The 19,357-nt window shown below is 41.8% G+C and overlaps 1 protein-coding gene across 3 annotated transcripts in view; it reads right to left on the bottom strand.

Moving 5' to 3' along the window:
• PRR5 (proline rich 5) overlaps nt 1-19,357 on the bottom strand; it is a 147,243-nt gene that overhangs the window by 33,553 nt on the left and 94,333 nt on the right. For all 3 annotated transcript variants that reach the window (XM_032804774.2, XM_032804776.2, XM_032804775.2), the window contains exons 7-8: nt 16,888-16,979; nt 14,027-14,167 (exon numbers count right to left, since the gene is read on the bottom strand). In XM_032804774.2, coding sequence (XP_032660665.1) covers nt 14,027-14,167; nt 16,888-16,979 — 233 coding nt within the window. The remainder of the gene's footprint in view (nt 1-14,026; nt 14,168-16,887; nt 16,980-19,357) is intronic.

Here is a 19,357-nt window from a genome sequence, read left to right as displayed (position 1 = left end):
TCATGTAAACTACAAGGTTACCATAAATATAGCTCATTCTATTATTTTTGAGACAAAACTACTGGTCTGGATCCTATGCTGCTGGAAACTGGTGACTTCAGCAGAACTACAACAGCTCATACCAGCTGTGGTTTGGCCCCTTTGTGATTCAGAAATGTTGAAAAACACTGGAAATTCCCCACTGCTTATTAGAGTTTCTTGTTCTCTTGAGCTACATACTGAGAAGCCACATCAAGGGCAGACGAGTATATACAGGAGGAATGATGTGTCCATTTTTTTCTTCTAGGAGCCCATCAAGTATCCCATGGTACCAGGTTGCTATTGGATCACGAGACTACTCCTGGATCATTAGCATCATCACATTATTTATTTGTCACAAAATCAATTCTGCTATTAGTGTTGCCTTTGTTTCCCTGTACTCCCCTGTCAGTCTCTCTGTATTCACTTCTTATCTCTTGTGTTCTGCTTATATTGTAAGATCTTTGGGGAAGGGACTGTCTTTTTGTTATATTTGTACAGTGAGGTCTTGGTCCATGACAGCAAGAAGGCAGAGCTGGAGAGAAAATGAGATTCTTGAAAGATCACTCAGAACTCCAGAGTCTCGAGCTTACCCTGACTTTAAGCAACAATAGATGCCTTCCCCACATCTGACCCCTGGCTCCTAGGTAAACCCAGGAAATTAGACAGTCCTTAAGTGAAACATACCTGGAGAGTAATTAATGCACTTTGCTAAGGGTTAAGCTGATAGAGAGGGTGACTTCATCTGGTTCAAATACTGTGTTTCCCTTGCAGGTGGGCAGCTTGGTTGCAAAGATTGGTTTGCATTTTTCCAATCTTGTATCTGGATTAGGAACTAAGGAACAATTCCTCATGTGACGTGCAAAACGATCCATTTGGTAGTACTAAAAGATCTCGTTTTAAGGTTTGCTGTTAAGTGCCATAGTTAAGAGCTCTCAGTTCCAGCACAGCTCATTACGTTATGAGAAAGGTAATTCAATGTTTTGTCTTTTGTTAAACCACTCCCATCCTGTTATTGAAGAGATGGTCATTCTCAGATTGACTATCTACCATAAAAAAAGCTCTGTGGTGGCATGCCAGTTAGTCAGCTGCAACCAATTTTAAAGGTGGCTAAAAACTACTACAGGATGTTTTGCTGGAACTAAATGCTAACTAAACTGGAAACAATGGAAAAGCAGGCAGTCTCACTTCTGGTAATGATTTAATTCAAAGAACACCCACATAATCTAAGCACCATTCAGTCACATGGTTAACTGTTTACCTTTTAATTGCCTGTAATGATCAGGTAGCAGCAAGGTAATGAATTACACAGTAGTTTCACATATCACAGAGTGCTTATGCTTGCTACTTTTGCACCTAACGAGCTAAGGGCAAGAATATACAATTAGTACTGCATAAGAGTTAACCCTATACACTCACCACAGAACAAAACATTACTTACACAGAATAATATATCTAATATATCACATCTATGCCCTTTACTGATCACCATATAAGTGCAGTGGAGCTTTCTCTAGAAAAAATAAAATAAAATAAAATAATGATAATTCAACAATACAGCTTCTTTCTGAACAAAATCATCATGCCCACAGCCAGCTCTAGCTGGTTGGGCTGGATGCTGAGCACATGCAGAGGGGGCAAAAAGGGGAACATAAGAACAGCCATACTGGATGAGACCAATAATCCATCTAGCCCAGTATCCTGTCTTCTGATAGTGGCCAGTGCTAGAACCAACTTCAAAGGGAATGAGCAGAACATGGCAATCAAGTGATCCATCCCCTGGTGTCCAGTCCCAGCATCTGGCAGTCAGAGGCCTAAGGACACCCAGAGCACGGGGTTGTTGGCTAATAGCCATTGGTGGACCTATTCTCCATGAGTTTATCTAGTTCTTTTTGGAATTCAGTTATAGTTTTGGCTTTCACAACATCCCCTGGCAATGAGCTCCCCAGGTTGACGCTTCACTATGTGAAGAAGTACTTCCTTTTGTTTGTTTTAAACCTGGTGCCTATTAATTTCATTGGGTGACCCTGGTTCTTGTGCCATGTGAAAGGTAAATAACACTTCCTGATTCTCTGTCTCCACACCAGTCATGATTTCACAGACCTCTCCCTCCAGGCTTGTTGAGCAATTCAACAGAGGCTACTTCTACCAGACTACTGACTGGCCTCCATTCACACCTCTTATGTGCTCCCATTGTGGGACGGTGGACAGGAGAATCCAAATAGTGGTGGAACCTTTGTCTTCAAGCGTTACCTGTTCCATGCCAGTGGTCTCCCTGCCTGGCAACATGAGGGTAGGAAAGGCATGGGACAGATGATAGATAGGCAGATAGGATCTGCACTTCCTTCACAACCCTTTCTCCCTCAAATCCTGTCCCTATGGAATACACATAGAATAGAGTTTTATCCCTGTTATAAAATTCTATAGGGTAGTTCAAGAGACCTAGAGAGAGAATTTCATTCTTGATTAAATGCCACATAATTTTAGAGACATTTGCAGAGAACCCTATAGATTTCTATAGGAGCCTGATGGTTTCATTCCTCTGAAACTGTGTAGGATTTTCCCATAAGTTTGCCACTCTCAGTGCAGTGCAGGCAAACTATACAAATTCCACAGCTGGAGGACAACTCCTTCCCTGGCTAGGAAAGCTGGAGTCATCTAACCATAACTGCACCTCACCCCGCCATGCGAACAATTTGGGACTCATTTTATACACTGTAAACAGACTTTCATTATATCCAAGTTCACTATTTACAACTGAGTTCCACTGTAATTAGCTTATGTCACTCCTGACTCTGTGAGGCTTCAGCAGTTACAGGCATTACTGAAAAAGGCTTTTCAACCACCGCAACTAACTGCAGCCTTTGCGTTCAGCTCTCATTCCATGCAAGCGGGAGCAGTGCAGAGAGCCTCCGCCAGGCCCTGACCCACTTTTCCAGACATGCTCAAAGAAAAGGAGAGAAAGAAAATAGACAGTGATCTGAGAAAGAGTCGCCTGCAGAGAAGCACAGCTTTCAGTCAGCCTGCATTTGACACACCATCACGCGCTCAGCAGCTTTCCTGTCTGCATCTCCCCTTACGGCCTATGGCATATGTGGGAGGAAGGGGGAGATGGGAATAGAAGAGGAAAAGAACAGCACAGAAGAGACTGCAAGGGAGAGAATCAGAGAAGGAAGGAGATAAAGGGAGGAGAAAGAAGAGACAATGGCAGGAGGTGGGTGGGGTGGAGGATGCCCAACATTGGCTCCCAGAGCTCAAAGCTCAGTGCAGTAATGTCATGCGTTTTAGAATCAGTAATATTTCATAGATTCACAGACAGAAGGGATCTCTGTGATCATCTAGTCTGACCTCCTGCATAACACAGGCCATAGAACTTCCCTGATTTAATTCCTATTTGAAATAGAGCATCACTTTTAGGGAAAAAAATCCAACCTTGATGTAAAAACATAATGTTACCCATTATACACAGCAGCAATGGGAGATTGAGAGGTATTAGGAGAAAAAAAATGGTGAGCTGAGGTGAGCTGCCCCCCAGAAAAAGCTTGCTGCTGAAAGTTATCTTGTTTCATGCTAAACTGAAAAGTACTAAGCAGTGTGCTGCCTTGTTGCCCCTACTGTGTAAGGTCAGTGTCTGTTCAAGGAGATGTAAGAACTCTTTCTGCACGTAGTTGGGGCTGAAAGCAGATCTCACTCGAAATCTATGGGTTTCCTCTCAGAAATTCTAGGTGCATTTGAATTATACAATGTTAAAATAAAAAACCTACAAACAGCATGAGCCTGCATTTTCACTGCTGCAAATGTGGTGGTTGTTATTATTCATGTCAGGTGTCATGTGAATGGGGCTGCCCTAGAATGGGATGTACTTTGGTGCAATGGACTGTAAATACTGACCTCAGCCAGTATTTCAATCAATCTGTCTGTTCACCTCAAAAGAATTCAACAGTCGAGATTCCCCTCTCGGTTACAGCATTACTATCCCCTCCCCAACGCTCCAGAAGAATCTCACACTTTGCTGGCATCTCATTCATTCTTCAAACCATAACCTTTCCGTGTGATATGACCTTGGTTAGATCAGGGTTTTTCAGTGCCCCAAGTGCCTATACTATTTCTGATGCCAGTTTTGGAACACAGACCAAAATGCGACTACACAAGAAATTTCTACAGACACATTTGTACCAACTGACTCAACTGGTCAAAAAACAATTCAGTTAAACTGGAGCAAAGCCCTTGAGCAGACACTCTTATTGCAGTTTCTGAGTGGTTTATATTGATTTAGCATAAGCTGATTTTTTACCTACTTTGCACTTATCTACACACATACTTGCACTGGTTTAATTAAATCAGTTTAGTTAAACTGGTGCAAACTCCTGCATGGACACTCTTATTTTGGTTTAAGTGTGGCTTGTTTTTGGTTCAGATTAAACCTGTTCTAATGGAGTTTAGCTAATCCGAAATAAACCACTTTTATGATGTCCACACAGCCTTTTGCCCTGGTTCAACTAAATCAGACAAATGCAACTGTCTGCGTAGGTAAGCACATGAGCTAAATTGATATAAGATACTCTTCAAGTTATGTAAGAAGTGTCTACACAAGAGGAGCCTACACTGATTTAAACTGGTTTCTAAACAAGCTTCATTGAATAGAAGCTACTTTTTCATGTAAACAAGGGCCAAGTCCAATTCCCTTGAAGTAGTCACTAGGCCATACTGCTCTTCTTGCATTAAAAGAATGGGGAATACGCAGAGTTAAAATATTATGGCACAACATACTTGAAGCAGGTGCATGTGAGTCATCTGCTCGCAGAACAAAGAGCAGAGGACAATCTGTATTACTTTTTCTCTTTCCGTCCTGGTTAAGGCAAAGAACAAAGAAAACTGACTGTGTTTTGGTATGTGCTGCTTGCTAATTTTCAGTGAAGATCCAATTTAAAAAAAGAAAATAAAACCTACCCATCCTGGGGGCGAATTTCATTGGCCTGGATTTAAGCAGAGTCCGCATGAGTAGAACGGGCTTGGTTCTCTTAGAGTTTGTCACAGCAATTTTGGCTCAGGTTGAATTACCTCTGAGAAATAATCTGGGTTTTTTCATTAAAGCTTGTAGAATGGCTAATAGTAACCACAGTTGTTTCCCCACTCCAGTGCCTGGGGACATAGTACTGAACTCAGCTGTGGTAACTCCTGAAACAAGAAATTCTTCTTCTCAAAGCCTTGTGAAAACAGAGCTAAATATATACTGAGGGAAAAATGCCTCTGATGTGGTTTCCCTCCTTCAATATAAAACTACAGCTTGCAAGTGGAAAATTGCTAGCCATCCACTATCATTAAGTCACATCCTCAACAGCTCTAGGGCCTGATCCTGACCTCATTTACACCAGTGTCATCTGTAAAATGGGGATAATGATCCTGAACTCCCTTTGTAAAGTGCTTTGAGATCTACTGATGAAGGATCGGGGTCATATAATAAGCTGTAAATGAAACAATGCCAATATCACAAGATCACGTCTAATTCTGTGTGAAAAAAAATTCTCAGCATTGGAAATCTAGCAAATTAATATAGAAAAATTATAGCGTTAATGAATAAAGCAAAAACAAAGAGAAACAATACATTCTGCAGGGAGAAAAAGTCACATTTCTCTTTGAAAAAATTCTCTCTCTGCAAAGACCCAAACAATTGCATGGCAAAACATGATCCATCACAGGGCACGAAACAGTGCCATACCTACTGTGTGTGACACATCTGTATTTGCTAACAGAGACAATAAAACATTACGCTGGCCACAGTTCACAAGTGCACAGGTTCTTACATACAAAGTTTTCTGAAGTGGAAATTTGAGGGCATAGTCTCAAGCTCATGCAATTCAACTGAAGTCACTGGAGTTGGAGTCAATTGGAGTGATGCCAATTTAAACCTGCTACGGATCTGGCTGTGATTGCTACCCATGTAAGAACTATCACTCCCATCTTTATCTGTGGGGCTGAAAGCCCAGAAAAACAACACACAGACGGCAACAGACAGAGGTCTCCATTGTGGGGAAGCAGGAGAGGAGCTGATTTCCCAAAAGGCAGGGAAAAGGTACACTTTAAGAAATGCTGTTTTATATTTAGGCTCTGTGGTGTATTTCTATGTACCCATTTCTCATATCCTTAAACACCAGAGATTCCCTATTTCAAAAACCACCAAAAAAGAGTTATAAACATCTTGGTACCCCAAACCATCTGCCACCTTGACCTGCTTATAACCTGCCTGTCTCCCGTGCTGCAGTCTCAAAGGCACAGCAAGGCTACCCCTGACAAAAGACTGCCAAGCTATAAACCTCAAGGCCATAATATACTGGCCCCAGCTGATACTCCCTTCAGTGTTTGAAAAGCTTGAGTTCCAAAGAACAGTCCCTGCCGTGCTCAGGAGAGTGCAGGTCATTTTGTTCTCTAACTGCTACATTGTCACTGGTTTGCTGTGTTGCTGCCCAGATGGGGAAACCACATTCTTTGTATTTGATTACAGCCTTTGAAATGCCCTTTGCACCCATTTGAAATGAGATGGGATATACAGAGAACATTTAGGCACATTACAGAGACAAGAAATAAGTCCCACTGGGCAGATGTATTTATTTATTTTGTCTGCTTTCACACAAAGATGCCCGACCCAAGAGTTCAAATGAAGCTCAGAGAAGCCACACATGACACCACACGGTTTTATTTTTCCATTAGGACCTGCTGTGTAAAAAGACCTCCTCCCCCAATGTGAGAGATATCGTACTTTGTATTATATATCTTTTTAAATAGTGTGCTGCCCAGAGAGGGTTTTTTTAACCCTCTATATGGACTCCACATTATCCTTATGTCAAATGAGAGATGTTCAGCTGAATATTCTCTTACCCCTCTTTGCAGACTCTCAGGGCTAAACTAGGACATTTAGCGATCAGATGTTCCAGTCACAGTGGCAAACAAAGGGCCTTTGTACCACATGTTTTTCAAAATAAGTCGGGGGGTTTTTCAGTCCTCTGTATAAATATCTTCTGGGAATCACGCAGTGACCATTTTGTCTCTCTGGTGTTTTGTGAGCTGTTCTTCCCGAATCTCTGTGCTTTTCACCTCCATCTTCCTGCTTCCTTTCTGACTCATTCTCCTGCTTTCTAATTCTACACAAAGGGCCAGAGAGTGCAGGCTGAGTGTGTCTGTATGTATGTGCATGCGAAGGAGCCTCACGTTCCTCTTTGCACTCCCCTGATCCTGATGCTGCTCTTGCAGGCCCAAGTCCAGCTAGAGCTATCTAAGGGCTGCTTTAATTTATGTTGTCTATACATGGCCATGGGGGCTAACACTGCAGTTAAGTATCAGTGCAGCACAACTGACCGCACTTTCTCCTGCCATGCTGGAAGCAGAGAAGTTGAGTGTCATAAGAGCCTCTGAATGAGTACCTTAATAGGGCAAGGATTTCACTATCTAGATCAACTCTTTCTTGGCCACCAGATAACATGGGGGGTGATCTTTCCAGGGTTAGTCAAAGTGGTTGTAGGAGCAGATGAGGTTGATGGTGAGGTGCATACATGCACTGGCTCTAGGAATACTTTCTGATCCTTAAATGTTAGCTTCAGTTCTGCTGTTTGCTACTGGTTTGTGATGGCACCCTACAATCTTATTCCAAAAGTGAACATACTTCTTTCCACGTTTCCGTGGGCACATTTTCAAAGTGCTGACATAAGGGATATGAGATTTTGTCATGTGGCACCCATAGAACGAGTCACTTGGATAGCTGACCTTTTATAATCCCTTGATACGCTTTGTTGCTCTTTAGATAATCTAGCTGCTCCAGTTTGTCTCAACTCTCAAATTCAGAATCCTGAACTACATTTTCATTCATTTCTTCTCCTTTTCCTGGTCCCTAGTTTCATATCTCTGATGCCGTACTCACAGAGAAATGGTGGTGTCTACACATGTCTGTGAAGGGCAGGGATGTGGCAGGGTGGATTGTGAGATTTTCAGTCCCAATTCATATACCATTTTATGTCAATTTATGCCAGTGAATTGATGCTGAAACAGTATCACAGGCTGGGCTGCACTCCTTGGAATGAGGCTGCTAGGTGGGCTGAAGATAAATGCAGCCCAGGGCTCAGAGATTGGAAGACCTGGTGAAAGAAAAGTTTACCCTCTAGGAGGGACCAACTTCATTCCAGGCCTTCTCACTGAGAAATGCTCCAAAGGGACTATTTTCTCCTTTGTGGTGAGTCCTCTGTGCTGGCAGCAATACATCAAGGCACTTAAGCATGTACTGAACTTTAAATATGCAAGTAGTCCCACTGAAGTCAGTGAGATTACTCATGTGGTCAAAGTTAGGCATGTGTTTACGTGCTTTGCTAGATTGGGACCTGTATGTTGAATAGGGGTCAGAGTTTCTCATGACTTCCCATTCTTCTTTATAAACCTACATTACCCCTCCATGGAGCAAAAGTCCTGTGTTACTTTGTCTTCCTCTGGCCAGTCCGGCTCCACCTACCAGTGAAGAAAGGTACATGACCAGTACAAAGTTTACCCCACACCACAAACAAATCCCATTGCCTCCATAGTGCATCTAGTCTTTGATCCAACCAGATGTAATGGATTGGTACATGTCTGTATCAAATTACGGCCTTCCATTGACACTGGAACTGCCATCTTGAAGAATGTGACCCACACTTTCAGGTTGTAACTAGCTGCTTAGAGCTATCAAGGACAAACCCAGGGCAGCTTAGTGTAATGGGGGTCTACCCCCTGTACCAAGGTTTTGCTAGAGAGAGGAGCCGGCCGGAGGGAATTGATTTTCCCAGTTTGAACTCTAGATGGCTGGAACTTCTCAGCTAACCACAGGACTAGAGTCTGCAGTTCATTAGCTGGTCACCTGACAGAGGGAACAGAAACTTTATGTAAAAGCAGGATCTGCCCTGATCTCTCTCTCCCCGCACATCTGATCACTGCCAGAAAACAGAAGGACTGCAGGAGCGGGTCCAAGGGCTCAGATATCTGAGTACAGATTCAAGGGGGAGAGCATACAGGCTTTTCTGTGTTTCCTAAAGATCTGTAAGGATGTATCTTAAGACATGTCCGCACAGGGATAAAAACCCTGAGGCTGGCCCAGGTTAGCTGACTTGGGCTCGCAGGGCTTGGGCTCTGGAGCTGAAAAACTGCTGTCCATGCTCAGGCTGGAGCCCACACTCTGGGACCCTCCTACTTCACAGAGTCCTAGATCCAGGCTCCAGTCCAAGCCTGGAAGTCTATATAGTAATAAAACAGCCCCATGAACCGGAGTCAGCTGGCATGGGCCAGCCACAGCTTTTTCTCTGCTGTGAATATGTCTACACTACCCATCGGATTGGCAGGCAATCAATCCAGCAGGAATTCATTGATCATGTCTAGTCTAGATATGATAAAATCGACCCCCGAGCACTCTCCCATCGACTCCTGTACTCCAGCGTCACAAGAGGTGCAGGTGGAGTCAATGGGGGAGTGGCAGCAGTCAACTCACTGCCATTATTCATGTAGCTGAAGTTGCATAACTTAGATCGATCCCCCACCCAGTGTAGACCAGGGCGGTGTAGACATACCCTTAGAGGCCCAGATCTAGAAACTGATTTGATGCTGCCCAGTCCCAGCTGGCTTGGAAGCACAAAGGTTGAGTCCAATTAGAATATACTTGTGATCCAAGAGGGTGACTCAGACAGGTCTGTAACACTCTCCATCATTCTGGGAAGTCTGAGCATGAAACTTTACCATGTGATTTGTAATCTCGCATGACAACCAGACAGTTGCATTGTTATCTGCGCCCCACCTCTACCCACAACAGGATTTAATCATACTCAACAAGCTTAAAACACTGCATTTGTTACCTCTAAATGTACAAAAATTAGCTTTTGTTTACTCTGATGTTTGGGTTTGGGAAACAGACTTCCTTCTGAATTGACTATGAGCTTTTATAAATGTAAACAGAGAAACTGACTCATTTCCTGATACTCTTTGACATTGTAAGTCTTTGGTTTGGTTTCACCTAGATTTTAAACCGCAAAGCCAAGCAACTATTGGCAAACAACAATTTTTGTCACTAGCTTCCTGCTGTATGATAATAAGTGGGAGATTTATATGAATAAACATCCAGGGATGAATACATCCCCATGTAATTATTGGAGTTGCAGAGGGATAAATTTGGCCTTTTACTGTAAATAAAAAACCCCAGTACTTATTATCCTGTTAATGTTCCCTGCTGGTGGACAAGGGAGGGATGCAATAAACTTCCCTGCAGCACTATTCCTGGCAGATCATTCCATCACCTCCTCTGAACTGTCTAATATACGATGTTATCCAGCTCCTATTGCAGTCAATGGAAGTCTTGCCATTGACTTCAAGGGGAGCAGGATCCTAGCAGTGGCTATTATTTGATTCTTAAAGGGGAAAGTGAAAAAATTGAAAACCAGTGTTTAACATAGCCTGAAAAAAGTGAGGGGAGTTTCATAATCTGGGAACACCAGCTCTGGTAAGAGTGCTTAAAGTGTGCTCTCAGTGACCCAGCTTAATTTATATTTTTTGCCAGGTCTGCGACCTCCCTGACTTTAAGCCCTGTTGATAAAATGTACCTAGACAATGGTGCAATATGGTACTGTGGAAAAATACCTGTTCTTGGTCCAGCAGAGGTATTGACGCATTACCTATAACAGAGTAATATATGTATATGGAGACATACAGATCTTATAGAACTGGAAGGGACCTTGAAAGATCATTAGTCCAGTCCCCTGCCTTCACAGCAGGACCAAGTACTGTCCCTGACAGATTTTTTGTTGTTGGTTTATTTTGCCCCAGATTCCTAAATGCCCCCCCTCAAGGACTGAACTCACAATCATGGGTTTAGCAGGCCAATGCTCAAGTCACTGAGCTATCCCTCCCCACATTAGTTATTAAATTATGCAGCCCTTAAAATACAATCAGCCATAGTATTTGATTCAATGACCACAAACAGAAGTGAAAAAGTATTTCCTTTCGTTTGTTCTAAATTCATCTGTATATAAAAATTTACTAACCACAACATCTCAATTGCCCCAGTTTTTAAGAAATGCCACCTTTCCCTCTTAACACATGCATCCTGTTGTGATTTTTTTCTTTCATCAAATGTTCACAAACATTACTTCCAATATACACATTATATCACTGGAGATACCCTATCTCCAAGAACTGGAAAGGACCTTGAAAGGTCATCAAGTCCAGCCCCCTGCCTTCACTAGCAGGACCAAGTACTGATTTTGCCCCAGATCCCTAAGGGGCCCATCAAGGATTGAACTCACAATCCTGGGTTTAGCAGGCCAATGCTCAAACCACTGAGCTATCCCTCTCCCACTGAGCAAGCCCTCATTCTTTGAATATTTTTCAAACTAGGTGCTGCTTTTCTTTCTGGATATCTTATTTTTCTTCTGACAGTTTCCCTGGTTTCATTTATTTGTATTATGGCTGTCGATAAATTGCAGTTAACTCAAGCAATTAACTCAAAAAAATTAATTGCAATTAAAAAATTAATCATGATTAATCGCAGTTTTAAACACATTATTAAACAACAGAATACCAATTTAAATGTATTAAATATTTTTGGATATTTTTCTACGTTTTCAAATATATTGATTTCAGTTACAACACAGAATACAAAGTATACAGTGCTCACTTTATATTATTTTTTATTACAAATATTTGCACTGTAAAAATGATAAACAAAAGAAACAGTATTTTTCAATTTACCTCGTATGAGTACTGTAGTGCAATCTCTTTATTGTTAAACTGCAACATACAAATGTAGATTTTTGTTACATAACTGCACTCAAAAACAAAACCATGCAAAACTTTAGAGCTTGCAACTCCACGCAGTCCTACTTCTTGTTCAGCCAAGTTTTCTTAAAATGAACATGTGCTGAGTCATCATCCGAGATTGCTATAACATGAAATATATGGCAGAATGCGGGTATAATAGAGCCAGAGATATACAGATCTCTCTGTCAGGGTTCCGTCCCCACTCTGAACTCGGCGTATAGCTGTGGGGACCCGCATAAAAGACCCCCTAAGCTTATTTCTACCAGTTTAGGTTAAAACTTCCCTAAGACACAAATCCTTTCCTTGTCCTTGGACTGTACTGCTGCCACCAAGTGATTTAGACAAAGATTAAAAAAAAAGGACTACTAGAGTTCCTATATCCCCAAAATATCCTCCCCAAACCTGTTCACCCCCTTTCCCGGGGAGGCTTGAGAATAATATAATAACCAATAGGTTAACAAAATGAGCACAGACCAAACCCTTTGGTTTTTAGTGTCTTAAAAACCAATCAGATTCTTAAAAGAAGGCCTTTATTATAAAGAAAAAAGTAAAAGAATCACCTCTGTAAAATCAGGATGGAAAGGTAATTTTGCAGAGTGATAAAAAGATTTAAAAACACAGAGGATTCCCCTCGAGGCTCAACTTCAAAGTGACAAAAACAGGAATAAACCTCCCTCTCAGCATAAGGAAAATTCATAGGCTAAAACCAAAGATAATCTAACGCATTTCCTTGCCTTTACTTACAATTTCTGTAATTTTAGATGTATCATTTCAAAGTATCTTTTCAAGAGACGGGTTACCTGCTTGGTCTCTCTCTCTCTCTCTATCCAGAGGGAACAAAGACAGCACAAACAAAACCTCCCCACCCCAGATTTGAAAATATCTCCTTTTCCCATTGGTCCTTCTGGCCAGGTGCCAACTAGGTTAATTGAACTGATTAACCCCTTACAGATAAAATGATTCTGTACCTCTGACTGTACCTCTGGCCAGGAGGGATTTTATGTGGATGCATCCACATAGATTGTTACCCTTCCCTTTATATTTACGACAATCTCCCAGTCACAAATGTAATTAACATATTTTTTTTTAACAAGTATCATCAGCATGGAAGCATGTCGTCTGGAATGGTGGCCGAAGCATGAAGGGGCCTACGAATGTTTAGCATATCTGGCACGTAAATATCTTGCAATGCCGGCTACAACAGTGCCATGCAAACACCTGTTCCCACTTTCAGGTGACATTGTGAACAAGAAACAGGCAGCATTATCTTTTGCAAACATAAACAAACTTGTTTGTCTGAGCGATTGGCTGAACAAGAAATAGGACATAGTGGACGTGTAGGCACTAAAGTTTTACATTGTTTTACTTTTGAATGCAGGTTTTTTTTGTACAATTCTACATTTGTAAATCCAACTTTCATGATAAAGAGATTGCACTACAGTACTTGTATTTTTCAGTTCACCTAACACAATTTCTTTTGTTTTTTACAGTGCAAATACTTGTAAATAACTATAAAGTGAGCACTGTACACTTTGTATTCTGTGTTATAATTTAAATCAATATATTTGAAAATGTAGAAAAACATCCAAAAATATTTAAATGGTATTCTATTATTAATTGCACAATTAATCATACGATTAATTTTTTTAATCACTTGACAGCCCTAATTTGTATCTATGTAATTTTCTCCTTATCCCTAATTTCTGGACCAAGGACTTGATAAATATTTAAAGACAACATCAATACCTAGAATCTTACATCTGTGAATAGCAAGCAAGTTTGACAGAATTTATTGACATGATCAAATCTATACAAAGAATTATGATGAAACCACCAATCTCCAGAAATACTAGTGCATCAGCCCATAGCACCCCTTGAAAGTTGTGTTACTGACACAAATATGAACCGGATACCAAAACTTTATACATTTAGACTCAATTTTCAAAAGTGGTCTCTATTTTTGGGTCCCTTAATTTTTGCTTTGCACAGTTTGAATCTCCATGAACTCCACTTTCAGCAGTGTTGAGAACTACAGTTCCATGGCTTCACCTGGACTAGTGGATGCGCAGTGCCTCTAAAATCCAGGGTCAAGAAGTCTCAGACTGGGCACACAAAAATCAGTGGCCACTTTTGAAAATCTTGTTAACACAGCATAGAAAGAGATTTTTAAAATATAACCCAAACTCCTTACCTGGAGTATTAGCAGCATCTGAATAATTGAAGGTGGAACCCTGGCTCTGGAACGTGACAGGGCATCTTCTAATTTAATATTGAGGGTTATAATGTTCCGAAAGTGCAGGAGAGCCAGCTGACGAACTGAAGGCTCCTTCCCCTATGAACAGAATCACCACAATAAGAATGATGAGCCATTTAAAAATAACTGTCAAAATCCCAAGTATAAGTGTTTTTCTTAAATCTTTACAAGTAGTAGCAATGGTAAATTCAGTGAAAATATTTGGGATGGTCAAAAAACAAACCAATCTGTAGATCCATAATCTTTGTGTGGACTCATACGATACTTTTGTACGACTTGTCTATCATTGCCATGGACTGGATTATTTAGTCTGTAATCCACAAATCAATACAAGACCTGGTGTCAGAGGGTGATACTGTCCCTTTAAGAGGGAGCAGGGCCAGTGTGCTAGAGCCTTATCAGCACACTCCAGTTTGGTCAATTAATTGGGTTTACAAGAGGGTACTTCTTGATATTAGAGGAGGAGAGACCTGGTGAGTCAGGGCCTGGGTCAGTCAAAGGAATGATAGGAGGTGAGAGCTGCCAGAGCCAGAAGACTTTATATGGTGCCTGGGAGAAGGCTGAAGGCAGGAGAGCAGCAAGACGGGTTTGCTGACTGGTGTCCCCAAGCCAGAGCACCAGGGCTGGAGAGCACTGAAGATCAAAAAGCAGCAGAGGCAGTTGCCTGCTGGCTCTAACTCAGACTTCCAGAGCCGAGGGCCAAAGAAGGCTGATGGCAGAGGAGCTACAGAGGCGTTTACCTGCTGACTTCTCCAAAGCCAGAGAGCTGAACCCAGAGTAACAGTGAGGGGGAGGGGGAGGGGGAATGAGGGATGCTCCCAGGAGAGAGGCTGTGGGGATTCCCTCAGGGAAGAGCTGGGTTGCACTTCAACTGGAAGGGCTGGGGTGACTGTCCAGGGTCAGAGGGACGGACGAGGACTGTCAGAGAATCCAGGCGTGGCCAAAGGACAGTGGGGGAAACTCAGGCAAAAGTTGTTGCAGCAAGACATTTGGCCAGGAAGAAGTGTTAGTGGTAACTTTGCCACATCTGGATACGCATGTAATCAGGGATCTTTCCTGAATTTACACCCTGTAAGAATGGTTTGGAACCCTAAATATAGTAGTATAAAGTTTTAAGAGTATTTTAACAAGGGCAACGTTTGAATTTCTGTTTATTTTCCCCCATTTGGGTGCAGGGTGGGAATTCACACTGTCTAGGTTTGGGACTTTCCAGCTCTGCCCAGCGGTGGCTCCCCCTCTCTTTAAAATTCAGGGAACCCTCAGTACAGTGGCAGAGCTAATGGAGAGGGGGCGACCAGCCCCCTAGTGGCCTTTAGGTTTGTGTCTGGCACCTTTTCAAGCCAATAGGTATAACTGCAGGTGAGTACCACCAAAGGCCCTTTGGCCCCCTCGTTCCGCCACTGCTCAAAACCTGCCTGTGCTACTGTCTTAGCGTACAGAGCTGATGCTTCACATCCTGATTTCATGCAACTACTTTTTCTCCAGGGAAGACCGCATCTCACTAAAAACAGATCCTGCCCAAAGACCGTGTTTCTAGCAGCAATAGCAGCCTCTGTCTTTGTCTGTACTAGGGATAAGCCCCCATTTCCTTGTCTACACTAGGGTTTGCACTAGTATAGTTAGTTCAATTGGTGACATAAGGGCTCATCCCTAGGATATACTAGTACTCAGATACACATTTAGATTCCTCTGAAAATCCCAGTCACAAATCTCATAGAAAGAGAATGGGACTTGTGTTCCTAACTCTCCTAGGGGCAGATTTTCAAAAAAAGTTAGGCACCTAAAGATGTAAGTAGGTGCCTAGTGGGATTAGCAAAAGCACCAAAGTGAGTTTGGTGCTTAACTTCCATTGATTTGAGAGGGACATAGGCAACTAATTTACTTAGCAGCTTTTGAAAATCCCACTAGGTGTCAAAATACTTCTGAAAATTCCACCCAATATTCTGATTTGTTGGTGATTGTACTGGTTTAAATGGCTACACATGGCACAAGTCAGTGGACAATGTGGCCCTGTATGCTTTACATGCTTTAAGAATTTTTTCAGCTGTCTCCTTTACTTGCAGAAACAACATATTTATAAAGTTTCAACTTTTCCACAGAACTAGGATTTTGTGCCTGCAAGTGCAAATGATCATACTGACAGCATTTAGTTACCCAATTAACAGATTTATCAATTGCAGATGCAAAGCTAACCCTGCAAAATAGGAGGATGTTTCTGAAAACCAGGCTTTTTCCCACAAGGAGGTCAAGTGCCATAAGCATGTTTAAAATGATTTCAGGTAAAATTCTCTGCTGGTGTGAATTAGTGCAACTCCACTCACGTCAATGAATCTGAGCTAATTTACACCAGCGAAGAAGTACACCAACAGCAAAACAGGAAGTGTCTGAAAATGACATACACAGTATAAAATTTTCCATTGACATTTTTAACACTATACTAAGTGCAGGCACTTCAGATATATCCATGCATGACGTCTAGCTAGAGACGTACATGAAGTCAACAGAGCTGTGCTTGCTTCACAGATTGCCCATCTTCATTTTACTATTCATATCCGTTTACTCTAGTGTAAGCCGACATGAGGGCTAAACATCCTCACTGCACGCAGTTCCTCTTTTCAAAGTTCCCCCTTCATGTTTTTCAGATGAGTACTTCACCATTCATGCAAATGACTTGACTCTTCAGAACAGCTGCACTAACAGATTGGCCCCTCAGGAATAGTTTAACAGTTGTGCCAATTTGTTGCTCAACCCGTCAAACAGCCTCGTCTGGATTCTAAAGTAACAAAGTAATATTTCACCTGCACAGGATAGAAAATAGCCTGAAGCATGGGCAGAACGTCACTGAAAAAGAAATCCCAGGTTTCAGCTAAGGAATCCAGCAGCTTCTGTCCTGTAAAAACATAAGAGCTTCACTAACTTGTTTTATGTTGTGAACACTTAGTCAGTGGCATTAACTGAGCAACACAGGAAATGATGTAATATACTAGTTCCTGCAGAACAAAGGGGAATCACTGACAGTTATTTTAGAAGCATCTCCCCCGCCTGTACATAGTATCAGTCAGTATCTGTGTCTTTTGGATCACACAATTAAACGCTCTTACTAAATTGAGGGACTTCTGGCACAAAGCTTAGTCAGAGAGCTCCTTACAGAATATAACAAAGCCAGACTGGCCCTGCTTCCTGCAGTAAAACTCCATGGAGGGAACACGGGGGATTAAATCTCTGAAGATCCCCACATGGAGATTCCACCACATTGTTCCTCCCCTGTCCCAGCAAGGAATAAGCCACAGGGACGGTTTGAAAATTCCAGGATCTGTAGGAAACAGTGCAATGATGTCCATGTGGTCATGCTGTGTCCCAGCCCAGAGCCCCCTCTTGCAGCCCAAAGCCCTCATCCCCGGCCCCACCTAGGGTGACCAGATGTTCCAATTTTATAGGGACAGTCCCGATTTTCGGGTCTTTTTCTTATATAAGCTCCTATTACCCCCCATCCCCTGTCCTGATTTTTCAGATTTGCTCTCTGGTCACCCAAGCCCCACCCCAGAGCCCACACCCCCAACCGGAGCCCTCACCCCCTCCCTCAACCTAATCCCCTGCCCCAGCCTGGTGAAAATGAGCAAGTGAGCGAGGGTGGGGGAGAGCGAACAAGGGAGGGGGGGATGGAGTGAGAGGGGGCAGGGCCTAGGAGAAGGGGCAGGGCAAAGGTGTTCCGTTTTCTGCTATTAGAAAGTCGGCAACCCTAATCCTGTTGGGAAAGTGTCTTTACCTTCGCTCATCTCTTATATTTTGTGGGCAGCCTGCTCAGCACTGTCTACTTTGTAAAGCAACGAATTTCAATGCAGCAACAACAGTGACTCAGAACAGCTGCTCCTTTATCTGCACAGTAAGCTGCATTTTCCCAGACAGGCCTTTTACTGTGGGATGTGGAAGAATGCTTAGAATCAACTGGTGATTAGCATATTTCACACAAAAGAATTTGACTTCCATGTCCTTTGAGAACGTTTGTTTTACTGTCAAGCAAAGGATTTCCTACAGTATTTGCAGAGATAAAGGAAACTTCAGCTCATATAAACATAGGCCTGATGTGGTCATTCTTGTATGAAACAGACACATAATATTTTCCATGGTCCCACAATATTTTTACACCACGCACTTTTTAATGACCTGTTTTAAGTAAACTATATATGGCATTAAATCAAATTAGCAATCAAGCCTAAGAGTTTGTTGACATTTTATACATGCAAGGTTTCTGAGTTTCATTTCAGTTACAGGAGAAGCAAGCTGCATTTCAATGTTTGATTCTCAGTTTTGCATCTTAAATTTTATTGATATTTGATATCAGTCTAATATCAACTTTTAAAAAATGCACCTGTACAGTGTGATTTTAAAAATTGACTGGTTTCTCGTTTTGATTTACCAGTTTGAGACTGAAAAATCTGATTTATAATTTGCAAGAAAGCTGTGAAAACCTTGAAATCCTTACAGTCTGTGGTTTTGTAGGTGGTATGTTAAATAATTAAAGCACTCTATTTGGCTCTAGAGGAGTTTGAGGAATGTAATGTCAAATATGTTTTCTGTTTGCTGTGGTCAGGGGAATTGTCTTTTCATTAACAGATTTGGGTTCAATAACAGTCTTGATCCAATCGAATAAGCAGACAGCAATGAAAAGATCACATTTAAAATTCAGGGATAGCTGTTAAGTAATGCCAATAGCTTTCTCCAGGAAATTGATCAAATGCCGTATTTAGACTAAGAGACGTTTTGACATTGTGGTGCAGTTGAAAGAAAACTGCATTTCTTTAAAACTGTCTTGGACTCCAAAAGGTTCTCAGATGTTTTATTTTATAATCTATATTCAGAAATTACTTCTCCCGCCAATGAAATATAGCTTCCTCTGGCTGACATGGCCAATTTAAAAATCACCTCTAACTGCTGCACAACAGCATAGGCCATGAAATGACGAATACTGTATTCAGATAAAATAGCAGCTGGAGGCTAGGTAAGCAGAATTTGACCATACTATAATTCTGCCAGTGAATTTGTGCTAGCAATTTTAAGAGGTATTTTTTTCTTTCTGCATTCATGTACTCATTAAAAGACTGATTTGACCGCCTCTTTCGCAGATCTCTAGTGAATGCAAGTGGGAGAAACTCAAGTGTCTGTGTCAAGAGACAGGGTCAGAGTCTACTCCTAATTACACTGATGAAAATCTGGAGTAATTCCAGTGGACAACTGTCTTCAGTGGAGATACTCGAGATTTATACTGGT

This window comes from Chelonoidis abingdonii, chromosome 1, assembly GCF_003597395.2.
Source record: "Chelonoidis abingdonii isolate Lonesome George chromosome 1, CheloAbing_2.0, whole genome shotgun sequence".
NCBI classification, from domain to species: domain Eukaryota; kingdom Metazoa; phylum Chordata; order Testudines; family Testudinidae; genus Chelonoidis; species Chelonoidis abingdonii.
Note: the sequence above shows the minus strand (reverse complement) of the source record. Positions and strands in the feature narration are given on the sequence as shown.